Source organism: Ambystoma mexicanum, chromosome 3p (assembly GCF_040938575.1).
Source record: "Ambystoma mexicanum isolate Mex_15411 chromosome 3p, UKY_AmexF1_1, whole genome shotgun sequence".
Lineage (NCBI taxonomy): Eukaryota > Metazoa > Chordata > Amphibia > Caudata > Ambystomatidae > Ambystoma > Ambystoma mexicanum.
In genome coordinates, this window is record NC_090925.1 from 945,406,225 (window position 1) to 945,432,929 (window position 26,705).

The 26,705-nt window shown below is 46.4% G+C and overlaps 1 protein-coding gene across 5 annotated transcripts in view; it reads right to left on the reverse strand.

Moving 5' to 3' along the window:
- Positions 1-26,705, reverse strand: part of NDRG3 (NDRG family member 3) — a 1,445,730-nt gene that overhangs the window by 582,285 nt on the left and 836,740 nt on the right. For all 5 annotated transcript variants that reach the window (XM_069652255.1, XM_069652253.1, XM_069652252.1 and 2 more), the window contains exon 11: positions 2,246-2,314. In XM_069652255.1, coding sequence (XP_069508356.1) covers positions 2,246-2,314 — 69 coding nt within the window. The remainder of the gene's footprint in view (positions 1-2,245; positions 2,315-26,705) is intronic.

Consider the following 26,705-nt stretch of genomic DNA (forward strand, 5'->3'; position numbering starts at 1 on the left):
AATTACCTGTGAGCTGCTGTGCCACTAAACCAAGAGAACTGGCTGTGGCCTTCGGCTACTTGATCTTTTCTAGAGATTCATTGGCTTTCAACCAAACCACTGGGTTTCCTCGAAAGGCATGTTGAGACATTGGTTGCAAATTCAGTTCGAGGAGTCTGTTGGCCAACGGCATTGAGATAGCCATGGTAATTCAATCAACCTTGTCTAGGCCGGTTTGTGGAGCCTGGCAGGTTGCTTACTTACTTTCTTCCACTACTTCTTTATATCCATCTTTGATCTCAACATCGGGTACATTTTCTGCCTTCAACATAACCTTCCAAAGACTGTGGTAGTATTTCGCTAATGCACATAAAAAGTACTTCAACCAACACAATACTTTAAAGGGGCATCCAGCTTTTTACGTTTTCTGTATGGGGGCATAGAGGGGAATCAGATAATTTGGTTCCAACCACAGTAGCCTGAACTACCAGGCTCTCAGGGGTGAGGTGCCTACAGAGGGAGGCCAGGTCTGTCAACTCTGGTTTGTATTTTCATGCTAGGTCTCTAGACTGAGTGCCAAATAAGGGATTTGCATGGCATTGCATGGGGTCAGAGAGCACTTGATTGAATGGAAAGACAGTTTTTGTGCCCCCGCCGTCCAAAATATTCATAAGATCATACTAAGATCATACTGTTGGACCAGTCTAGAATGGGTCCCGACCACCACAGCATTCACAAATCTTCTGGCAAATGATACAGAAGGTAGGGAAAACTTTGGCAATATCTAGGTCATGGGATGTGTCAAGGCCGCTAGAGTCCCAGGCCTGCAGGGAAATCAATATCTGGTTCCCTGAAAATCAGATCACACTGGATGGCGAGGGTCACATGTGTGACCCTGGTTGTGCTTTGGTCCCACAGGTTTGGTATTTAACCAATATTTCCAATTCGGCGTAAAAAGAGCTGCTGAGCACCCTACTTGTCTAGAGGAGTCCAATGACCCATCACTCTCCTCAAGATCAGCATTTCTATTTCTTTTAAGGGAGAAACCAAAAAAAGAATGCAGTTTGATCTCTTTTTAGGAATTTTATATCGACCTTCCCATTCTTCATAATCTTTTTCGGCTGTGGTAATTTCTGATGCCCAAACATTGGCTTCTAGACTGGTGTCTCGATGTAGTATGGCAGCCCTCTAATAGTTTGGCTGCCGTTACCCGAGAATCTTGGGGCTCATCACTTGACAGGAACCACACTCCGAAAACCCTTGTGCGGTGGGTGGATGACAAAAACCCTCAAAGTGCAGTCCCTGCAGCGTGTGAACTCAATCATCCGAAGACTACATGGTATGTCGCATAAACAAATTCTTTGTCGGGGACAGAAATATTCCTTAAGCAGCATGCAGAAAAAAGGAATGAAGATCACTGGTTGATGTGTGCCCTATTTGTACTAGCGTAATCACTTCCAGCGTCGCGGAACGGACCATTGGAGGAGCCGGACGCAAAGGTACATGGCACCCCCTGCTGGGTGAAAAAAGCTTGATGCCAGCTGTGCCGTCAAAGAATGTATCTAAAGATGAGCAATCCATGGGAGGCCGCTATTCATTAGAAACGTCAATCTAAATTATCTATATGGTAAAGAAAATAGTATGTTTCCTAGGTTGCCTGGCTTATGCAAACATTTGAATAGAATTTATAGATAATTTCCGTCCGTAATAAATGGCCTTGACTATTCTAAAGTTATGCACAGTACACTAGCTATCATACAGCACAGAGAACGCCAACCTGTATATAAATACATCACTGAAGCTGCCTTTGTAATAGCTGTGCACATGTACAGCCCCATACACTGACATCCTTAATCTTTGAGCACCTAAAAGCACTGCATAACCTGCACAAGCATCTCAGCTACTTTTCTCACATGGCCAGTATAGCCCTCATTACCCCCACTCAGCCCCTTTCTACACTCCTTATGGAAAATGCCGGCACCACAACCCAAAGCTAGCGACAGTGCCCCTACCCAGCCCACAATCTTCACGGAAGAGACCATGCTTCCCTCACACTCAAGGATCCAGCTCTGAACCATTACACAAAGTTCAGGAATGTACAAGAGCAACACCCCAGAGTGGGAGAGAGCATGCACGTGAAGAAACAAGATCATATTACAAACATTTGCTAGATCAGCATGCTATACCAGGTACAACTAGTTAACCCTATGTAAACTACCTCCTGTAGAAGAACCTGCATATTTGTATTTAAAAAAAGTACACTTACTGGAGTGTTTTCGTTTTGTCGTCTTCTTCAATACCAAAAACTGGCCTCTCAATTTCCAGATCTCTGCGACTACATGAGAAGAAAGACAAACCAATATCTTCTTGAACCAGGTGTTAACATTTAGATAAAGTCAATCATTGCAGAAGAGGCACTGAATAACTGTAGGTATGGATTTTGTAGTATTGCTTTGGTTCAGCCAAAGCAGACTTATCACATTTGGATATTACTGTGAGTTGGCAACAACAAATGGCCGTCCTTAAGTGAGAAGTGCTAAGCTGCTCCGTATGGCAGTGAATCATCATCATAGATCATATAGCTTCCCCACCACACTTAATGTAGGCTGGAAAATAGCATATCCTGGAAAAACCATTTTGTTTGTATTATGCGCAAGGCTATTACATTTGGGAACTACCCTGTGTCTATTATTGAACACGTGGACTAACAGTGCTACAAGTTTACTTCAGGGATCAAAATAAAGTTTGAAGAACAAGGTGCAAAAAAGCTGCTCCTTTGTATTCAACATCACCCACCTACGGAGCTCCTGCTGGCAATTAAGGATCTAGTACATAGCATCCCATAAATCCAAGTTTCACAAGATGCAAATACCGGTTTGCCCCTCAAATATGAACAAAAGTGCTTTAAATAGCCTCAAGATGTGCCCCAGTGTGACTTTATACAAATTCCCAAACAGTTCTGTTTGTATGGCACAGGTTATCCTGGCGAAACAAGCATCTACCAGCGAGGAACTCCCACCAATGTTGAACTCTGCACTTGTAACAGGTACACTATTCAGGGATAAAAATATCAAGCTGCAAGCCACTAGCCATGTATTAAAACATATTTGCCCCCTCAGTCCTGGACATAACCACAGCACACCATTACTTATTCACCAAGAGTAAATTATCACTAGCCAATGGCTAGTGGCGGTGCACATTTTGATGCCTGCCCCATTCATACATTTTTTTTTAAATGGACCAGATTTCTTCATCAGTCAGCCTCCAAGTCCCTCCCTGAAAAGGGAGTTTTATTTTATGTAATACTCTTCTACCAAAATGGAAGTTGATACAGGTTTGCAATTTTGCATCCTTAGAAAAAAACGCAGGTAAAAATCAAATTAGCTGCCTGAAACATTGCTGGTGCACCATTAAGAACTGAAAACACACAGACTACTTGGCATTACTATCTAGGAGTATCTTGGGCGCATTAAAATGTATTACTTCCCAGTACTCTATTAAAGGGCACTTCAGTGACAGTTTTTATTGCAAGCCGATTTATTGAAAGTATAATTGACTGAAAAACTAAACTACGTATTCACCTTGTCTATATTTGAAATGTCTCACAGCACTTAGTTTTAAATAAGTGGGCCACATCCTAGAAGAAGTTTGGAATCCCAGAGGAAAAATGGGAAACCACTCCTATTTCGGTAGCTGTGCTGGCTAAAAGGTTTTCAGTTGCTGCAAACAATTTGAAATAATCCATTAAGTTAAATTAAAAATACCTTTGCATATTATAACCCTAATTGGGCAATATGAATATTAACATGCACACTCCCAGTCAAAACAGAGGTGGTCACTGTAATGTGCTACATTAAGGGGACTCTTAAAATCAGTTTTTCAGTTATGTGTATAGCAGACAAATGAGAACAATCGTTAATCGCATGGGTTATTTATTTGAAGGTTTTCTCAAACTCCACTTTAATCTTTAAAAGTTATTTGCCACAACATTATGAATATGCCCCAAATCTGCATTATTGCACAAGACTCAAATACCTTTGTAGCCCGTTGTGACATTTACCATACTTGTGTTCAAAGGCTATAATGCCCAAAAAATAAGTCACCCTTGCAAATTGCAGACGTGAGCACCCGAAATTGAGATACAACTTGCTTTTTTGCATACGCTCATCACCCTTATCAGTTTGAATTGTCTGCTTTAGTATCAAGTCTCGTGAGGATCTCTCAGGGGCAAGGCACTCAACCTTGGAAGCAAGACGACGGAGGAACACAGGTTTGATCCCCGGCTCTGCGCTTAGCAATCTATGGGTTTTAAGTGCATTATAAATAACCAATTATAATATTATTATAATATCCCCTTTCCACCCTGTATCCGCCTCTCAACCATTGATTATACCCTGACATATGGTCCCTACTCATGTCATTCACGTCCATTTATAACTACGACCAACACTAAAAGGTTCTATGTGATTTCATCGACGGACTTTTCATCGCAGGGTTTTTTGCCGCAGATTTTTTTTTCGAAAAAAAAACTGATTTTTTTTGTGGGGGTTACCCCCCAAGCCCCACATCCGTTTAATTATTTTAATACTCCCCTAGACACACACCAAATGTATTTCATTTTTAACCCCAAAAAATAGAATCGATTTTTTTTTTCGAAAAAGAAAATCGCGGCAAAAAACCCTGCGATGAAAAGCTAGTCGATGAAATGACGGTATACCCACTAAAAGCACTCCACTTAAGAGACCACCTTCAACCCCAAATTCTTCCTTTACACGCAAGGAGCCTTTGATCCTTTTCATCCACTAGCCTGAACCAAACGATATTCCAATGCAAACGTTTTGAAAATGCTGCCATGGCACACACCTTTGGAATAATCTACCAAACCACGAGATACAAAATTTAAACACCGAAATCCAGGTTTTCTACAAGCCAGCTGATTCAAAACCCATCTTGTTACCACACACATGGAAACACATTGTTCAAGGCAACCCACTCACGAGCACAGCACACACATGCCTTCATACATCATACCCACTCGAAAACATGCGCACTCACAAGCACATGCATGCATATACACATTAGGGGTGTAACAGTATACCGTGAACAGCTTAATTGAACTATAATAACCATCACGTTGTTTATACCGGTGTTATACCAGTATACCGTTTTAGGGCCTGCAGCTACTAAGTGAGCTTTTCAATCTTATTTGGAAAGGCTGCAGTAAGCAAGTGCTGCTCAGTCTGGATTTTGCACTGTGGGATGTGGCATCTGTCAAGTGGGGTTTGTTTGGCAGACGAGAATAGGGAAAGTGAGGCCAAATTAGTTAATGCTGCTTTGATGCTGTGACCGCTCTTTCTCTGATCAGTAGAGTTGGGTTAAAGATCAGCCAATTTGTAGTTTTCACACCAATTTGAAAGGTGGGGAACTACACATCCCAGAATTCAAAGGGAGGGGGGATGAACTGGATGCCCTTCTGATGCATGTCCACAAAAAACAGTTCTGTAAACTGCATGAACACTAGGCCCATCAGTGCTTTGTGCTAGTATATAAACTGAACCCCCCCTTACCCCTGCACACTGTCCGCCCTATAGATTTGCACATTGGCACTAGAGTTAGTGCTTTACTTGACCCTTCTCCTACCTTCTGCATATGGCATTGGACTCAAGCAGGAAGGAAAGATTCCACATTCAATTTGAAGTATTCAGAGCAATGGGGGTGAGATATTTCTCAGGTCCATCCTCGATTTGTGACACCATCCATGAACGCATTCCTCCGTCTCAACTCACATGACAAGGGTCCTAATGCGCTCAGACCTGGGGAAAATGGTAATGATGGGGCTGTGGTGAGGTGGTGGTCTAGGCCATATTTGTGCCGATATGTATCTTAACTTTGTCATTTTTAAAACGTTTTTGTGCCACTATCTTTAAGAAGGTAAATGAACATGTATGGAAATAAATCAACAGCGCCCACTGAACAATGACCTGTTAGGATTACATGGTCAGTGGTGACTCCAACATCAGACTTTTATAATACACAAGGCAGATGGTAAATGAGTTATAGTGATTTGATCAACATGCAACCTTTCGGTGAGTGTGTTTGCTATGACATTTTGACAAAAGAAACACAATGTCAAGGGCTTTCAGACCTCACATGAGTGACTTTTCTCCCTTTAATGGGATAAAGTGTTATCAAAACAAACTTTTATAACTGATCGCAGCGAGGGGTCATGATGCCCATGCCATGTGGTTCCAAAATAATGCAGGTCAAGGCCGATTTTCAAAGCGATGACCTGTGACTGAGCAGCAAGATCATTGCTCAAAATGTGCATTTTAACACTTCCACTAGTCAATGTTTCATTCAAGGCGATCAACGAATGAGCGCCATGAAAGACCAAATCTGCAGCCGCCTTACATTCCTGGAGGATCAGCTACAAATGTGCAGAGATAAGTTTCAAAATGCTGACAATTTATGACTTAAGAAAATATTTGTTAAGATTAGTTAACGCCACCTACTATAGCGCAATAACCGTGATATACCGTCATTTGGCAAGAAGGTTATCATACTGCCATAAAACCAATACCGTGAGACCCATAAATATGTTTTTTTCTTAGTTGCAACCCCAATCCGGACTGCTGGCAGTGCTCCATCAGGCTCTGACTGCCATCTGATTCCCAATTCACAGAAACAGGGGGAACTTCCTGGGACCAACACGTGCATGATAGAGCAGGAGCACCTCAGTGTCGCAGCCTCTGAATGTGCAGCAAGTCACAGGAGCACACATGCACATATTTGGACCTGCAGTACCCCAGGCTGCACACCCAATAAGCCATGCAAGTCTAGGGAAGGAAAAGGCCTTCAATCTTGCATGGCCCATTTGGCATGCACGCTGGAGTGAACTATGAAAGGGAAACCACAGTTCCTTTACAGCTTAAGCCAGCACAGGAGCACTTCATGTTTTCACTGGGCTGCCTTGGTTTCTCCATGATAGGTGGCTAGTCCGCACTCTATTGTTAATTTCAGACAAGTTACTCTTGCGATTGATTCTTGCTATATTGATGATCAGGATCGAGGGTTGGGGTTGAAGGGTGTGCAGGGTTCCTTTGGTGTACCTTTTGTCTAATGGCCCAAGCTCCAACCATAATGTCACTGCTGCAAATTACGATACAAAAATCATTGATGGGCGTTCTGGGAATTTCAATCTCTATGCAGAACAATCTTGGCAAGTACAAAAAAATGAACGCGATTAAAAACGCACCATGAATTTACACAATACATGTTTAGATAAAGATTGAAATTATCCATCTCTGTGGAAAAAAACCCAACCATCTGTCAGAGGATTGATGGATATACTTGGATGATGCTCAGTGAGTACAATTCCCTGGTAGGCAAATATACAGCAGTTATTCTGAGCGGTAGGACAGGTTACATGGTTATGCACACCTAAAGAAATTCCAGCAACTGTTAAAGTAGAAATAAGGTTTGCCCTTCTGAACCATCTAGGGGGTTTGTGAGAAGATGCTGCCATTGGTACAACCAGGACACACATAGCGATGGATTACAATTTCATGAAAGAAGCAGCTTTTTTTGTTGCTGGTGAAGATAAACTCACCGGAAGCTTCTTTCCCGATTCAGACTGCAAACAAAACAGTTGTATGCAGTTAGGATTGACGTGGGAATTCTTATACTGCCCCCTATAAAGAAAGCCTAGAGAAGGTACTTTCTACCTTTGCTGAAGGACAGTGGCCTCAGACAACGCAGACCTACCCTACTTTATTTACTCTGGTGAACTAAGGTTGGGATGCGTTTTTCTGCAGCTAGCTTTTATTACAGCACTTCACATTTGCGCCAAGATTCGGCTAGAATAGATATTTTAGTACCTAGGTCAGTAGTTTAAAGTTATTTCAATGTATGTATTGATTTCTTAAACTCCACTTTATTAGGATTTTATAGGACAAAGACAAGTTGCATCATCAGATTAACAGCCCACTACTGTATACTGAGCCCCCCAGCCACCTTCCTCCCACCCATACGGAGCACACGCCAAAAGCATATATATATATTCACGAGATGTCGACAGTCACACGTCCAAATGGTCCCTTGTACGTAGGAGAAAAATAGCACCTTCTAGACCTGTGACCAAAGACTCATTCTATCCCCCACTCGGAGCCTCTCTTCTACTCAAAGTTGCTGGTGCTGCCTCACACTCAGCATCAGTTGCCCAGCCCCTGAAGCCATAGTTCCAAAGGAAAGGGGCCCTCTCAATTTCTCTGGCGGGCAGATGTTGTGTAGCATAACCGTAATCTCTTCCATGTCAAATAAGCTCTCTCACCTTCAGTGACCATACTCTTTCATTCAGTAAAGCTTTCCCCTTCCACTTAAAAGATAAAAACAGGCCCCAGCTGCTTACAGGGAGAAATGAGCCATGTTCATGAGGCCTCTCCCAACAGTTTCCCCTTCCTGAAGACCAAACAATATCAAAATAGGGTCAGCATTCCTCCAGGTCCCTTATCCACACCAGTACTTCCCATCCAATAACTCTGGGCCCTACTACAGGGCCACCTAATATGCCAATTTGTATATATTTATTTTAAACTTTTATAACGTGCTAAACAGACATAGGGTTCGAAGTGCACATAAAGAACACACAAGACGGACGACGCATGAGCAGTCAAGTTGGGGATAGATCATAGTCAATAACACTAGACAACCAATTCATCAGGATCAAGGTTGAAGAGGAGAGTCTTAACACCTTTCTTAAACTCCAACAGAGAGTTTACGTGCCTAAAATGGGAAGAAAGATTGTTCCAGGTGATGGGAGCTTGAACAATGAACATGGTGCCCCCAAAACTGGAAAGCTTTAATCTGGGCTGCAAAAGTTTTGTGGGATCAAAAGAACAGGGAGCGACACAGAAGAAAAGGACAGCCAATCAATCGGATAATGTGGGGCATCCTTCTACAACATTTCTAGGCCAGAGACAGAAGCTTATGAGTACCCCGATGTTTAACAGGGAGCCAATAGAGCCCTTGTCTGACCTCACTCACATGGTTTCTCCTGGACATCCCAAAAACGGCTGTGAATGCGCCGTTTTGTACCACTTGTAATGCGTGAAGGTTTGCTTTCGATGTTCCTGACTGAAGGCTATTGCCATAATCCAAGTGGGAGTTGACGAGGGCTATGGCTAATGGAGATCTTTTTTTGATTAAGATAAAAGGGCGAATGTAGTTCAATAATTTGGAAATATATCTGCAAGATGATCTTACATGAGCCACATGGGGCTTCATGGACAGTTCCGCATCTAAGGTGATACCTAAAGTCTTTACTGACTTGACCACTTTAACATTGTTGCCAGCTATGGAAAAACTCATAATCTGGAACAAGTTTATGGATTTTCAGAGGCTATAATCAGAGGTTCGGTCTGGACAGCATTCAATGCTAGAGGAATGATCATCCATTCTTGAATCTCCCTGTAGATACAACTAATAGTATTGGTGTAACTCCCAGAAAGTACAATTGAGGCCAATACGTGGCCTTCTCCCCACACCCCCTACCCCTCAAAGTGCTAACACCAGAAGCATCAGAGGTGGCTCAAGGGGGAGGGCCCCTCCTCTTTTCCCCTTCTCCAAACATCCCACAAGGAACCCAAAATCCTGTGCTCCCTGATTCTCCTAGGTATCTTCTCCCAGAGAGCCCATAACCATTCACCCACTGGCACCAGGCTCATCCAATAATTCTCCACCTCTACCCGTTGCTTTTCCTCGTCCAATCACAAACTTAGCAGCAGGGCCATCATTTGAGAGGCTCTATAATAACACTCCAAGTGTTAACCTACTCCTTCCATTTCTTTGGATAGAATGAGCGTTTCATACAGTATCCTCTTTTTTCCCTTGCCGCCATAAAAACATGAGGAACTTTCCCTTGACCTCCTTGAACAGCTGATCTGAGACTGGCAGCACCTGAAATAAATACAACAGGAACATATTCAGTGCATTTAAACTGCCTAGCCAGGAGATGGTCAACCCCATCATATGCCACCAGATCCCAAAATAATTTAGAGAGCCAAGTGGGATAGCTGGACTCCAGTAAGCCACCTAGTGTTCATGTCACCATCACCCACAAGATATTTCCTCCAGTCAGTCTGAATCTCCAAAGATAGCGACCAAAGAGATCAGAACTAGGATCCATATTAAAAGGGAAATTAATTGATTTCCCTACATTAATCTTACACTCTGCTAGCGATCCATATTCCCAGATGGTTAACATTACTGCTGGGATAGACACCAGAGGATTGCACTAATGCGACAGGATATCCGCAAACATTCCCAGTTTATAATCCTTATTCCCCCGCCCCCAACTTGACTCTTATCCCTTGAAGCTGCACAGATTTCCTTGTGTGCTCCACCAACGGTTAAATGAAAACTTTAGAACGACAAAACAAATAATTTTTTCTTTTCTTTTTTTTGGGCCCCAAACCCCCATTTCCCACCCCTAAACACCCAGCCAACCCTTTACCCCACCCTCATATACATTATTGTTATGTTTTTCGTTATATAATTTTCGTTATATATTCATTCTATATAACATTTTTGTTATAAAGATTGTATACCTCCACCAACAGCTCCACGGACAGGGCGAAGAGAAGCAGAGAGAGCTAGGATTGTGGTTAGTGGGAAGACTTCAGCGCATTTGGCATTACACAGTACTACTATCCCTGCTGGAACTTTTCCCCAAAGCCACATTTCCTCAATACTTCATGTAGAAACCTCCAATGTACTCTATCAAAGGCATTCTCAGCATCAAGTGAAACAAGCACTGGATAACCACCTTTTTCCTCTTGGTAGTTCCATCAGGTTCAATGTTTTACACAGTGTCTCGGCACCATGTCTCTGTGGGATAAATCCTGCTTGCCCCCTGTGCACCAGTTTAGGCAACAACAAAAAACCTCAACCCTGGAGGCCAGAGTTCGTGTAAAGATCTTAATGTCCAAATTCAGTGAGATTGGTCTGTATCACCCACACTGAATGGGCTCCTTCCCTTCCTTAGGAATCACAAAATCAGAGCCACATCAAATGATGGGGGCAAAAGGACTATTTCAAGTATATAATTCAATAATTTTGTCCAATGTGGTACCAACGCTAACTCATACGGTTTATAGAGCCCAATGGTAAAACCATCTTCCACTGGGGCTTTACTGGATAGCATTCTCCATATTGCAGTTGTGTTTTCCTCTGCCATTATGGAATCCTCCCTAGCGTCTCTGCCCCAGATAGGGCTGGAAGGTCAATCCCATACAGCTATGCCAGCACAGAGGACTCATCCTTTCTAGAATATAGATTCTTATTGGACACTGCAAAGTTTTGTACAATCCCCTGCAGTGTCCTGCACAGTTTCCCCATGCAGACCCCTTTTTTGTTTAACCCAAATCCCCACCCTTAGCCTAGCCACCAGTAGCGAATCCACCTTTTGCCATTTTTGATAAAATGTCTGCCTAAAGAACCTCAGCTTCCTGACCCCAGCACCTGTCCCTAGTGTTTTCAACTCTATTTGATTCCTCCCGAGTTACAAAAATAACATCCACCCCATCCGCCTCCCCCTGCATCTTATTTTCCAATTCCCTGACAGCAGTACGCAAGGTACTCTCCAAAATACCCTTCTCCTGCTTCCTATGTGCCCCCTCCCTCATCAATAGGCATCTCCAAATCTCCTTCACCACTTCCCATACCGCGCAGGCCCCAACCTCCCCCATATCATGGGCTTCTAATTTCAGTACCAAACTCCTCCACAAAAAACAGACCCCTCCACAAATAGTAGTTGCACCTCCACTGGGTGTCCCATTTTCTAATACAGCCGCAATGTCCATCGTGACCATTTCACGGTAAGACCACCCAACCAGTTGTAGCTCACAATTCAAGTCCCTATCTACCATCCTCCGGTCCAGGAGCATGCGCGTGTGTGTGATGAGTGGTGGAGAAGAAAGTGATTCCCCTGCTCTGTCTCCAAACATATGTCAAGTCCCTTACGTCCAAGATACCAGAGAATCAGCCGCCTTCATACTTGGCGCCTGGACCCTTCGTCCCCTGAGTGATTGCGCCCAAGCTCGGGTCAGCCCACTTGTTAAAACTACCCTCCACGATGAGGTGGGTTTCAACTCCCAAAGAACAGTTGAGTGATTGTTTATAAAAAAGGCACCTGGCATGGATTAGGATCATACACAGACCACCGATTTTTGTCTCCTCCTAAACCCTTGTACCATTAGAAGCCTACCTTCCATCGCCCTGGTGACAACCTGCTCCTCGATTCATACTTCCTTACGGAACAAAGTGGCTGACCAATACCAGTCCCACAAATCTTCTCTTCCCCTGGTCTAGTTTCCTGACGGAGCATTATATCCACATCCAAACACTTATACTCTGGCCACTAATGCTCTTAGGGTAGTTCAGCCCCTTTATATTTAATGTCTCCACCCTCAAATGCCCGCCACAAGACTTTCAACCTAGAGAGTCTGCCATTGCACCTTAGCGATGATCAATCCCATCTGGGACACACCGGTTTGTGTAGGCATGGTAAATCCCAACTGACTTTCACTCAATCCACAGCATCAGCATCCCCCTACCCCTTAACCCCCATTTCCCAATCCCCATTTCCCAATCCCCATACAAAACCCCCAAAGGTTGAGATGCCCATTCACGAAGGTGCTGCTAAGCATCTTCCCCTCCACTCGCCAAACACCCAAATAGACTCAACTTCTAAAGATTCAAACACTTCAACATATTAAACCTGTTTCCCCCTACTCAGACATTAGGCTACTAAGTGTCACAGCCCCCCCCCTGAAATATTCATACACCAACTGGTACATGGCCTCAGTTCACTTCATGGACAACAGCGTCATAAACTGCCAGCCTCCTGTCATTTTCTTTATCCGGTCAGACATCTGGGTGGTTCACAAATGCCCCACCACTCAAGTCACCTAATGAGGTTGCCCCTTCCCCATTATTGTTTGAGAGGCAATGGTTCCCTTAAATTGCACCTCATTTATTTCACAGATCAATCTTCAAGCAGACCTCTTTATCCTTAAACCAGTTTAAAAAGTTGGGGGGGGTCTAGCTTCATTTTTACCATATTGCCATTCAGCTGGTTATTTTCCAGGCCTTCCAACTTCACCCTCCATTGAGTCCACCTTTCCCCGAGGGTCCCCTATCGAGGACTGAATGTCCCCTCACAGGGCTTGAATATCTTGCAAAATACCAGCAATATCCTCTTTCATTGCAAGATAGGCGCTTCCTTGAACCCCCACCTCCTCTGGTCCCACTTGGTGGTCCCACTTGGTGCTCCCTTTGTGGCCATCTCTCCCATCCGGTGGAACCTCTGTAGGGCTTGAGCCCTTCCAATACAGCAACTCCCAGCTCTTGAATCCATTGCACAGGGGTCGGCAGAAAAGGATCCAAAAGTGGGAGCACCCCCAACTGGCTTCACATCACTGCTAACGGTCGTGGGAATCTCCTTACATCCACACGCACCCATCCCGGGGCACTCTGTCCACTAGACACTCAGCACCAAGGCCTCCTGACCATCTCCTTCCCCTGCGCAGTCCAATTCCATGTGTACATCCAGTCACCAGCTCATTGTCACGTGGAGTGCTTCCGCTCCAATGCTGCCATCCGGTGTCGGGCCCTCGCTCACCTTCCTCTTAGCTCTTTGCTGCACCGCCAATCAGTGGCCCGGCAATGCTCCCAGGCCAACTCAAGTGACTGCAACTCGCCTGGCTCTGACCCTCCAGCGCAGTCCGCTGCAGCCATCCTTCATGGGGAGGAGGACTAATCCTCACGCCCAACTCACAAGGAGCCAGCGGCATGGTCTGCGCCACTCCGCTCCCACTATGCTCAGTGCGAGATTCCACTGCTGCTCAAATTCCGTGTTGGGAGCCCACTTGGCCAGGCCTCCTCCTCCTTTGATCCCTTTCTTGGTCTAGATTGTCCTTCGATCAGCCCCACCTCAAGTAATAACTTTGCGGAGGTCCACAGTCTGTGCCGCACTTTTTCATCACATGGATTCGGGGGAACGTATCAATTACGTTGTTTGGTGGGGGAATGAAGAGCTGCAAACTATGCAGCCACCTTGGTCATGCCCTCTAGCAGTCGCATTTATTTAATTTTTATGTCTTGAACTGAGTGAAAGTATATAGTTTCTGCTCCAAAATAAAGGTCTATGTTAATGATTGTGTAGCAGTATGGAGACCTGTTCAGAGCCACCGAGGCCATTCATGCTAATCTAATGTACAAGTCTCACAGTATAATTATATACTCACTGGCCACAATCTGCTTTTTGCGATGCTCAGTATAGTACAAGGACGGTCAGACCAGTCCCCTATATTTTGGGCATGTGTTACAAAGAGGAATGCCTCCTGAATATCTGAGATCCCAGTCCATGGCATCGGCTGATGTTGCCTTTTTACGCAATAGAAGAACATGTCAAGCTTTATTTAAAGAAGAATGATGCATTTAAATAGGAGTGCCACATCAATATGGGAGAGATTTAACAGTAAATCTGTGGCTTATGTATGTCTATTGAAATAGGGATTACAAAATCATCAACTAGGACTCACGAGCTTGCTCACAACGAGCTAGCATCTACATGCTGGATCATAAGGACACTGGAGCAGTCCAATTTATGGAGAACATGAAAATAGCTAATAGATTAGTTATATCCCATTACATGCAATATCTGAGTGTAATGCACATGGTTGGTGATTAATCTGTGATGTCAGTGGGTTGGTTGATTAGGAAAGGAAGTGGCTCTTCAAATATTGCCAATTCATCCACAGGTACTGGGGAAGGAGTGACTAATCAGCCATGGGAACAAAGTATTTTGGAAATATCCTTATCTATGCATATAACCATGACCAGGGATGATTCAATGCAGTGGTTACGACAACTCTGAGGGCTTCACATCCGAGGTCACCTCCTGCGCTAAGTCCCTTGGTTTCCACATTGACCAACCCCTCCCATTCAAGACACACACAGCTAAGAAAATTAAGTCCTTCATCCCTCCGGACAGCTTTAGATCCACTGTTCAAGCATTGGTCCTATTCCACCTGGATGGGAGCAATCCACTCCTCGATGGCCTCCTGTCATCCTCCCTTGTGCCCCTGAGACGTGTCCCACACATTCATCAAGAATCAACGCAGATACAACCACAACAACCTGGCCCTCAACCTCCTTTACTGGCTCCCACTGCACGCACAAATCCCCTTCAAGCCTTGCTGCATCATCTATAAGGCAGTCGCCCTAAAGTCACCCAACTACCTCACAGAGAAACTCGGCATCTCCAGCAGACAGCGCACCACCAGAAGCCAGGACACATGCAGACTTAAAGTCTGCCGCTCCGAAAAGGAAAGGATCAGAAAAAGCCTTTTCTGCCTATGCCCCAAGACTATGGAATCTCCTCCCAGTCAGCATAAGTCTCACCCCATCACTCCAACAGTTCAGAAAAGAACTCAAAACCGATCTCTTCAAGGAGTCTCTCCTCACCAACTAGGCCATCATGTCTCCCCTCGTGCCACCTGGCGCCCTAGATGCCATCCACCCCCTCTTCACCACCCGGTACAGCTGTACCCTTCTGTATCCTACCCACGCTGCATATCTGTTCTGTTACCTCTGAAAAGCGCTCTGTTATGCATCTGTAATGTTATTGGATTTATTGAGCGTTATTCACCTCTGAAAAGTGCTCAGTTGCTTCTCGGAGCTAGGTCTCCGCTCAATAAATCCAATAATAATTGTACACTGACCCACTATCACATAGGACAACCCCTAAGTAGCTGCAAGCTACTTGTCTGCTTTAAAAAGTCACTTGCTACCTAAATTCCACACACAGAAACTGCACACTACTACCTTGCCAAGAGTCAATTATAGTTAGCAAATGGCTACTGACGAATACACATTTTGAGCCCTGGCTAATACACTGGAAAAGATTATCAGAGCTCCTATTCGCAGGCAAGTTTATGCTGGCAAGAGATAAGTCTCAAAATCTTCATCTAACCTAGTTATGGAGTTGGGCAGTAATGTAGACACTGAAACGCCCATAGGCGCTTGAAAACATGGGATTCCTTAGAATGGGAATGGCTATATAGTATTATAGCCAAACTTCACCTTTTGTCCATCTGAAGCTTTGTTGCTCAAAAGTAATTTAGCATAGGCTCCTTGTGTTCTGGTGAATCGTTGATTGCCTGAATTAAATTACTGTACCCTTTGGCAAGGGTATGGGTTATTGGTGATAAATCTGCTCAATTTTAATTCTGTTGAAGTGCCATGGCTGTCTGTTTCACCCATCCGATTTGGTATTGAAATTGAAGCTTTGGCAGGGATTATTCGACATACATCCTTTCGTTTTGCTATATGGGTGCGAAATCAGCAGAGCCCCATTGCTTCATAAGCAGATGATGTATACATTTTTGTCAATTACTAGTCCTGGACATTCACAGCTGAAAATATCCAAACAACAGAATAGACATGTTGCAAGTGACTGCTGCTAGTTTTGGGGGTCAGTTGGAGGAAGACTGGATTGCTTGCATTCTGTGGAAGCTTTGGATCTTCTGGCATGGATTTCGCTATATGCTGGGCACAAAACGGAACAATGATGAGGTTTAAGATCATAATTTTGAATTGCTTGTAAAGGAACTTCTACTAAAATTGGAAACATTTACTTTGCTTCCGCTTTCTTTGTGGGAAGAATTTACTTGTTAAAAATAGTTCCCCTGCCTGAACTGCTTTATATGTTTGCCAATACCCCCATTGCACTATTTAAAGATTATATGGGCTCTAACCTTTGCCATTTGTGTGGGCCTTGTGAGGAGGAAGCCCTTCAATTGGTGGGTGCCTGTAAAACTGCTGGGGAATACTAAGAACCCAAAGACCAAAAAGCACCCCGTAGGAAAGGATGTTAAACTAGAAGTGACGCAAGCAACATATGAGCGGACACAACCTAAATATGGACCCCTTTAAAAGTACAAATCAAGGATTTCCCTGCAACTGGAGTGTACTTAACAGCCCTCAATTAGGAAAGCACTCCAAAGGCTCATGGCAAAGCTGCAGTAACCAGTTTTCCCTCTAGAGAAAGAAAATAGACGAACCAGACAAGCGAAAAACATTTAAAACCACCCACAGATACAAAGTATCAAATGTTCATTCTGCAGGGGGAAGGGAAAAGAAATTCACCACTCGAATACTGTGCTCTGTCGCATTAAGATCTCTAGAGATCAGGCATATATTTTTTACTTCCGAATCCCTTGGTATAAAAAAAAAAACTAGCAGTACCGCCCAGCGCTGCGCAGGTCTGTAGAGGACATGCACCTGGGGGTCTTCTATTGCCTTGTGTATGCTTTGTGTCATAACTTCCTATTTTTGGAAAACTGGTACTATGAACTTTATCCTTAAGAGAAACTTGGGGAAGGGAGTTGTCCCCTGGAACTGTGACCATTGTCCCCTGGAACTGTGACCTTTATCCATTGGAAACGTTTATGTTGCAGTTATACTGATAGCACAGGGCTGCACCCCACCCTGCGCAGGGCGAATGGGTGGGGTTGGTAAAATTTCACTATCGCCAGTACACCAAAGACTGGTATGCCGACCATGGGCCAACATTTCAGCCCACCAACTGTTATGGGGCTGGAGCAAACCCCAAACAAAAAACACACTTTAACAATTATATATATAACTAACACTTCTCCAAGCTTACCAGAGGAAGTCTGCAGAACGAACACACCAGAGACAGGCACACAACGCTGTATACAAGGGGGTTGTACTGTCCTCAAAACATTTAGAACTGCAATAATTTCTTGCAATATTTATTTAAACCTTCAGAAACAATCAGACAAATGTGTGTCACTGGGAAAGGAATGATCCAACCACTGGGGTTTGCCTAATGTATCCTTTTTTAATTTGGCTGAACACGTGGATTTCAAATGAAAGAAAGAAAACAATTAAACGCAAATAATACAGACAAAGTTCCGATGTACTACGTGATAACACATCAAAATATATGGTCAGTTGCAAAGCACTTCACAAATTGCACGGTTTGGCTAGATATTACTTCATACTAGTCCATAAATTGTGCAAACATTACAAATACAATAGGTGCAGTGAGCATCACAAATGCAACTGATTTTTTCCCCCAAAACACTTAGGATCCCTGATGTTTTAGGTATAAGAGTCACCAATACGCCACAAATTGGGCCAACTGAGTTTTTTTTTTTTTTAGAAGGTTTGCTAGTCTTGTGGCAGGGTGACAGATCTATATACACTTTTGTGTGGGGTTTAGACCTTAAAAATACGGTCCGCTATAGCCTGGCATTGGAGGGATGACCAAAATACTGGGCACACAACACAGCAGGCAGCCTAAGAGACCAGCTTGGGGGTGGGATCAGAGCATACATAAAACAGGCTAGTATACAATCAAATATGACGTCAAGCCTCTAGACTGCTTTAGGCCCGCTCCCTGAACGCAAACGACCAGGGTCACAGGGCCCAACAAGGAGACAGCATCAGCTGCATCTCCCAGGTGTAGTCTATTTCCTTGAAAACTAGGCCAGAGCCGGTGCAGAACACAAATAAAAACCAACCCAAGCAGTCAGTCTGTCCAGGGAAGATCTCAGAGGAGGAAGGCAGGTCCTGGCAAACACCAAGCAGGGAGACTTGGCTAGAGAAGGAAGACTAATCAGGGGAAGGGTTGCTATTGAAAAGCAGCAGACCCTGTGAAGCCCAGACCAGAGAGGGTTCAATTGTAGATTGCAAGATTAAAGTACTGCGGAGAGGAACCCTTGATGCGAAAGTTGGGGAGAAGAATGAATTTCTGGAGAGCGAAAATCTAGCTTAGTGAGGTAAACTAGAGCTACCATTTGGGAAATAGAGGAGAACGTGGACAGAGCTATGGAGGAGCCAGAGGCAGTGGGAGGAATGATCACTGGGTAATATGGTGAAATGAATAGGAATTTGGTGGGGACTTAAGAGATACCCATTTGTGAAGTAGAAAGGTCAGTTGGGCAGAAAGGGATCAGAGAAACAGGGAGAACAGAAGAGTACTTTTAGACCGATGTTAGTCCAGAAACAACACTCATCATGTATAGTATGTATATTATGTTGGCCGGAAACCAATCGCATCATGTGACAAACATTGCAAACAGAATAGTCGGTATAACCAGAAGGCGTCCATTTTGTGTAATATCCGCCATTTTCTTTTTCCCATTCTGTCAAGTGCTTTGCAAAATGTATTTTATTCTGAAAGCTCATATATAGTGCGAGGCCACAGCCTGCATGTTGAAAGATCAACCCAGAGAGGAATGCCAAACAGTACAGAAATACATTGTTTTCCTCCCTCACAAAGTCCTTGGAGGCAAGCAGAAACAGCATTTAATCAGCGGCCCAGGTGCCGGCCTGGCTCACCAAAGATGTAGCAATAGGCAGTTAAAACATGAATTATATTCTTCTAGCGGTCCTCCTTCACGGATCTGACTCAGAACAGGCTGACCCCTAGTTCACGAATAGAAACGGGTAGATAACTTACTATGAAATGTGTCTCTCTCACGAACATGATATTTTTGCTGAACAAGTGCTTTATGTTCTCCATAACAAAGAACTGTTTCTGCAACTGTTGCTAAAATAAGTATAATCAGATTGAATAAGAAACTTGTCATAAATTTGTCATATTTGTCAATCACCTAGCCCTAGAAGATGCATTATGGGCGGTTTGATTTGCCTTCAAAGATTACATGTTTGTATATATGTTGCCGCTTGAGCGATGCTCGCTCTCTTGCGTCTCACAAGGTCTGGGTGACACACGTTGCGAGACCTTAGACCCAGTCGGCCGACTGAGCATACTTTGAAATAAACCATATTACTTGGAAAATCGAACCTCGTGTCTGTCCTATCACTAGTATACAGTGATTGTGCCTTAGTTTCCATATGCAGAGGTCTTTACGGCCTAGCAGAGACATAGGAAGGCCAGTTGTGAAGAGAGGGAAGAGCACCACCTTCGAGAAGGAAACGAGAGGTACTAGCTGGGACGCAGCAGGAAGAAATTGCGAAGGTCATACCAGAGAGTGGTGAAGAGAGGGCGACAGTGGGGATTGCAAGAAGCTGACCGATCGAGACGAAGACAGGCCAGTTCCGGAGGACTTCGTTAGTCCAGGGGAAGAGTATATTAGGATGTGGTGGTTCAAGATGGCAGCATCACAGTGGGTACAGAAAGGAGAGAGAGAGTAGGAAGAAGAGAGGCAGCCATGGGAAGCGACACAGAAGAACAAGTTACTTTCTTACCTGGTAACGTTCTTTCGATGGGATGGTCCGACGACATATTCCATATCTATGACAGGTAATCACCACAGCTGTGCTGCTTCGGAAACTCGGCGTCTGCGTCGATGAGCTGTCGTCGAGGACCTCCTCCGACGTCATCCGATGTGAAAAGTAGGACGCACAACGCCCGTAGCCTCAGTTGTAGTTTTTTCCCCCAGAACGTGTGACATTAGTCTACTGCCAGTCAGACACAAAGCCTTGCGGAACGTAAGCTGCAATCGCAAAAGAAAATCTGCAACAGGGAAGGTAGGGAGGGAGCGATATGGAATACGTCGTCGGACCATTCCATCGAAAGAACGTTACCAGGTAAGAAAGTAACTTGTTCTTCGAGGGGATTGGGTCCTCCGACGTATTCCATATCTATGACAGACTCCCAAAGCAGTACCAGAGCAAGGAGGAGGGAAAGAATTTAGAATCAAAATTTAGAATTGCCAATCAAATAGCAGAGCAAAGGACCGCCTTGCCAAAGACCAGATCCAGTCCTCGGATGGAATAGAGGGAATAGTGACGTACAAATGTATGTACTAAAGCCCAGGTGGCTGCATCACAGATGTTGCAAATAGGAACACCCCTCTGCAGGGCAGTAGATGCAGCCATACTCCTGGTAGAATGGGCCCGCAAGCCAGCCGGTGGGTCCTTACCCGCCAAGCGGTAACACCCCGAGATGGCCAAAATAATCCAGGGAGACAAAGTCTGTTTCGTCACGGCTTGTCCCAAACGCTTTCCAGCGTAACCAATAAAGAGTTGATCGTCCACTCTGACCCGGGACATGCGTGAAACATAAAAGCTTAAAGCTCTCCTAGGATCAAGCCTATGGAGCCTCTCCTCTTACTTACCAGGATGTGGAGGAGGATAGAACGCCGGAAGAACAACCTTCTGGCTCAAATGAAATTCCGAAACCACTTTCGGAAGAAAAGAAGGACGAACTAACTCTAAGGACAACCCTGTCCTTGTGAAATACAGTGAAGGGTGGCTTAACTGAAAGTGCATGTAACTCACTCACTCTGCGAGCGGAAGTAACCGCAACTAAAAACACAGTTTTCAGAGTTAACAGCCTCAAAGGACAAGAATTCAAAGGCTCAAACAGAGCACCCATAAGAAACTTAAGAACAAGGTTTAAATCCCAACCGGGCACCAGGAAAGGTGACAGAGGGAACACATTAGTGAGTCCTTTCATAAACTGTGAAATTAAAGGATTTTAAAGTAGGAGCACTCTTCAGACGAGCGCTTAAAGTTGGACAGCGCCGCCAGGTAACCTTTAATGGTACCCACTTGCAAGCACCTGTGGGCCAAAGAAAGTAAAAAGGACAGAACCATGGGGATGTCACATGCAAAAGGATCCACATTCTGAACTCTGCACCAGTCGCAGAACTTATGCCAACGGCAACGGTACAGAGACTTTGTTGCTTGCCGTCGGGCCAAGAGCAACACCTCCATCACGTCTTCAGGGAGGTCCTAATCCTTATACCTCAACCTTTCAGAAACCAAGCGTGAAGGTTGAGGGATCTGACCTCTGGATGGAGAACCTAACCCCCCTCCCCTACCGAGATGATCTGCTCTCACGGAAGACGACGTGGAGGACAGATGGACAAGTCGAGAAGGTCCGGGTACCACGTCCTCCGAGCCCACGCCGGAGCAATGAGGATCATCCGGGAACCGAACATCCGTAACCTCGGCAGCACTTGCGGGATGACGGGGACTGGAGGAAACGCGTACAGCAGTGGGAATGACCACTCCACCACAAACGCGTCTCCTAAGGCTCCTTTTGGAGGAAATTCCCGCGAGCAGAACCTCTCGCACTTCCGGTTGACACTGGAGGCGAAGAGATCCACTTGAGGGGTCCCCCAAAGGGCGAAGATCTCCAGGAGAATCTCCTGAGCCAACTCCCGTCACGTTTCCGTCTCCGGCCAGATGAACTGCCGAGATCTAAACTTCTTGCTGGATGGCCCAGAACTCGAGCTGCATCGCCTCCCTGCACAGAGGACGTGACCATGCCCCCCCCTTTTTGTTGAGGTAGTGCATGGCCACTCTGTTGTCCGTCAGGATCAGGACATTCTTTCCTCGCACAGTCGGCAGAAAAGCCTTCTGGGCTAGCCTGACGGCCCTCAGCTCCAACAGATTGATATGGAGTCTGGACTCCGACGGAGACCAACGACCGCTGACTGTCAGCTCGTTGGCATGAGCTCGCCATCCTGTGAGGGATGCATCCGTCACGATCGTCACCTCCGGCCAGGGAAGCCAAAACGGAGCCCCCTTCATCAAGGTGCCTTCGACGGCCCACCACAGAAGGTCCTGGCCGACCGAGGGCGGTACCTGAACCGGGTCCGACATCCTACCGGAGGACTGCGACCATTGCATCTTGAGTGCCCACTGCAAAGATCTCATCCGCAGGCGAGCCTCTGGCACCAGAAGAATGCAGGATGCCATGAGGCCGAGCAACCTCAAGAACTCCAACACTGGGAGCGTCTGAAACTTGTGCACCATCTGCTGAATGTGAAGAGCCCTCACCTGGGGAGGAAAACACTGCCCCAGGGAAGTGTCAAGCACTGCTCCGATGTACTGGAGCCGCTGTGTTGGCGTCAAATGGGACTTCTATAAATTGAGGGAGAAGCCCAGCCTGTGAAGGGAGTGGCAGGTGACGGACAGATGATCCAGGACTTGCTTGGGAGAGCTCCCCCTGATCAACCAATCGTACAGGTAGGGGTAGACGTGAATCCCCCTTGCCTGAGATGCGCTGCCACCACCACCATGAGCTTGGTGAAAACCCTCGGGCGGAGGTCAATCCGAACGGCAGGACCCGAAACTGAAAGTGCAAGTCGCCAACCGCGAACCGCGAACCTCAGGTACTTCTTGTGCTTGGGATGGATCGGCACATGGAAGTAAGCATCCTTGAGGTCGAGAGACACCAACCAGTCCTGAAGCTGAAGGGCCTGGAGGACTTGAGAGAGAGTAACCATCTTGAACTTGTCCTTCCTGAGGAGTTTGTTCAAACCGCGCAAGTCCATGATGGGTCTCAATCCCCCGTCTTTCTTCGAAATCAAAAAATAAGGGGAATACCATCCCTTGTTCCTCTCCGCTACAGGCACCAGTTCTATGGTGCCTTTCTCCAGCAGGGCTTTAATTTCCTGCGCAAGGAGCGGATCCAGACTCTTCAAAGAGAGGTTCCCTGGTGGATTGTCGTGAGGCCTCTGCCGAAAGGGAAGACAATAGCCGTGGGTTATGATCTCCAGAACCCACACATCTGAAGTAATGGCACGCCACTCTACAAGATGCTGCGAAAGCCTTCCCCCAACCGGTGAACCATGGGACATGGCCTCATGACTGAGTGGAAGCGGCTGCGGCGTTACCTGAGGGCAAAGAGGCAACTGCCCGAGCGGCCTTGGCACCACAGGTACCCTGTCGTCCAGCTCTGGTACCTCTGCGTTGGCCTCTTTGACTGCTAGCTCCTCTCGCTTTACTGAAGGACGAGTAATAGCGAAAGGAACCACCCCTCCATTGCTGTCCCCTAGGACGAAAAGGTGGAGGTTGGCGAACTGCAGCGCCCAACAATTTTGCTGCAGCTTTGGAGGTCTGCAACCTCTCAAGGCTCTCGTCAGCCTTGCTTCCAAAAAGGTGTTCACCGTCAAAGGGCATGTTGAGGAACCGGGACTGCACATCAGTAGCAAACCCCGACTTCCGCAACCACGCAAACCTGCGTATCACAGTGCTCGCCACGATGGACCTGCTGACGCATTCAGCCATGTCCAAACCCGACTGAACGGACTCACACATGGCATCCTTACCACCCTGGACCATGGCAAGGAAACCATCCCGTTCGTCCCCTTCGGGAATATGTTCAGCCGCTAACGCAACACAGTTCCACAGTGTGTGTGTGAAACGAGACAAGGCACATATGGAGTTGGCCGCCTGAAGGGCCATACCACCCGAAGAAAACACTTTCTTCGCCCAACCATCAAAACATTTGTCGTCCCTATCAGGAAGGATGGTAGGGTACGACGCCTGCTTTGCCGGGGCTGTGGCCGCCTGCATCACCAAACTCTCCGGAGTGGGGTGCCTGGTCAAGTAGCAGGGGTCGCTACTGGCTGGACGGTATTTTCGCGACAAGGACCTGCCCACTGCCGGGAGACTCTCCGGAGCAGTCCAACCCGCCGCCACCCTTCTCTGTAGAGCCATATGAAACGGCAGTACCGGGTCAGTTGCGGGACCAACATCAAGGATGTCCGTGAGATCATCCTGCACAAACTCCCCTGGGGGAGCAGACCATCCCAAGTACTCGGAGACCCTAGCCATAAGGCGCCGGTACGAGGAATCGGCATGAGAGCCAGGCTCAGGCCTACAAAACTCCACCTCCGGAGAGGTGTCCAGTCCACTGGCATCATGCAGTGACTGCCTCAAATCATCAAATTGGCTATGGCCCGAGACCATCTCATCTGGAACCTGACTAGGAACCAGGCAATCAGAATCCTCATCCACCTCCGAAATATATTCCAGGTGGTGAAAAGAAGGCACCCGAGAGTGCTTGCTCTTAACCAGAGCCTTTCTAGGGGTTTTCCCCGTGCCATGGGGTACCTCCGACACCCCGGCCTCGAAAGGCGTCGAGTAAATCGGCGCCAGCGTCGAGAGAACAGGCATCGGCACCGAGAGGATCGGCGTCGAGTAAATCGGCGGCGACGTCCGATGCAGCGCCGCCAGCATCGACGGCGTCGACACAGTCCTCGAAGCCGGAGCTCCGAGCGTGTCCTTCGACGACCTGAGCGTCGACGGCCTCGACGACTTCCTCAGAGCCTCGAGAAAGCCTGTCGACGCCCTCGACGCCTCAGGCATCGATGTCTTCCTCAAAGACATCACAGGTCTCGCGTCGAGGACCGGGACCTGGAACGGGTACGTCGAGAACGAGTGCCCTTGTCCGAACGGGACCTCACACCTGACTCGTGCCGACCACTCTTACGAGCGGGGTGTCTCTCGACCACTCAAGGCCGACCCCACTCGGGGACGCAGACGGCTTAGTACCCTGCGACTCGAGAATCGCCAGCATTTTCTTCCCGAAGGAAGCCCATTCCTCCGGCGTCGCACGGCTGGTGGGGTAAGCGACGTGCCGGGCAGAGTCCTCAGAAGAGGACCTGGAAGACGACCGCTGTCGGCGCTTCCGAGAATGCCTTGAAGAGGGCGAGGAGTGGGAGAACGACTCCTAGAAGGAGACCGACGAGACTTCCGACGACGACGCGGAGAATCACCTCTCGAATCATCCGTCGAAAGCCCCGCAGACTTCGACTTCCGGGGCTTGGACACTCGACCTACCGACAACTTCTTGTTACGTTCCGTAAGGCTTTGGACGTGAGCGACTGGCAGTCGATACAGTCATCCGTGTCGTGGGCCTCCCCGAGGCACCAGAGGCAGGCGTCGTGCGAGTCAGTCACCGACATCTTGGACCCACACTCCCCGCACTTCTTGAAGCCCGGACGCAGGGTCGAAGACGAAGTAGAAGACATCTTCTTACGAAGGATTTTCTCACAAAAACGAACAGGTTCGAAGAACCGAGAAGAACAGAACTCCAAAGAGTCGAGGCGTAACCGAGATTCACGAAGCAACACGTTCGCGGAAAAAACGGAACTGAGGCTACGGGCGTCGTGCGTCCTACTTATCACATCGGATGACGTCGGAGGAGGTCCTCGACGACGGCGCATTGACGTCATCGACACAGGACGCAGAAAAAAGTTTCCGAAGCAGCACAGCTGTGGTGATTACCTGTCATAGATATGGAATACGTCGGAGGACCCAATCCCCTCGAAGTAGGGCTTTACTTCTCAAAACCAACTAGGGCCATCCCGGCAAGCGAGTCCATGGGTGAAGGCAGAGCAAAAGCCCTAGAAAGCAAAGGTCTGGCAGACATAACACCTTTGCCAGAAAGCCATAGAGGACAGTTGTCTGGGCAGTGGGGAAAGCCATGCTGTGGGTGCAGCAGAAAGAAAGAAGACATCCTCCTTGGGAGACTGGATTTAAGAATTTTGTTTTGAAGACTGGATAACCTTCTGTTGAACTGTGGGATTCAGTCACCCCAGTTTTGGATATTTGTTTGACATTTGGAACACTGAGTATTTCAGAAGAGAAACCCCTTTGGTCTAAAGAGGGGAAAGACTGTACCCCTTTGCTTATTTTGATTTCGTGGTGTACCATCTACTCCCTTTACTTCTAGGTAGGCACCTTTCCCTGCTGACCAGTAATATTTTGTTTGGCGACCAGTATAAGTAACACTTCTAGTATTTGAGCTGAGAAGCACCCCAACACTATGGATTGGTTACACACAATTGTAAATAAAACCCGTAAACTGTATCAATAGTAGTTGGCCGTTTATTCTGATGAATGATGTACAAGTCTACAGTTAAGTG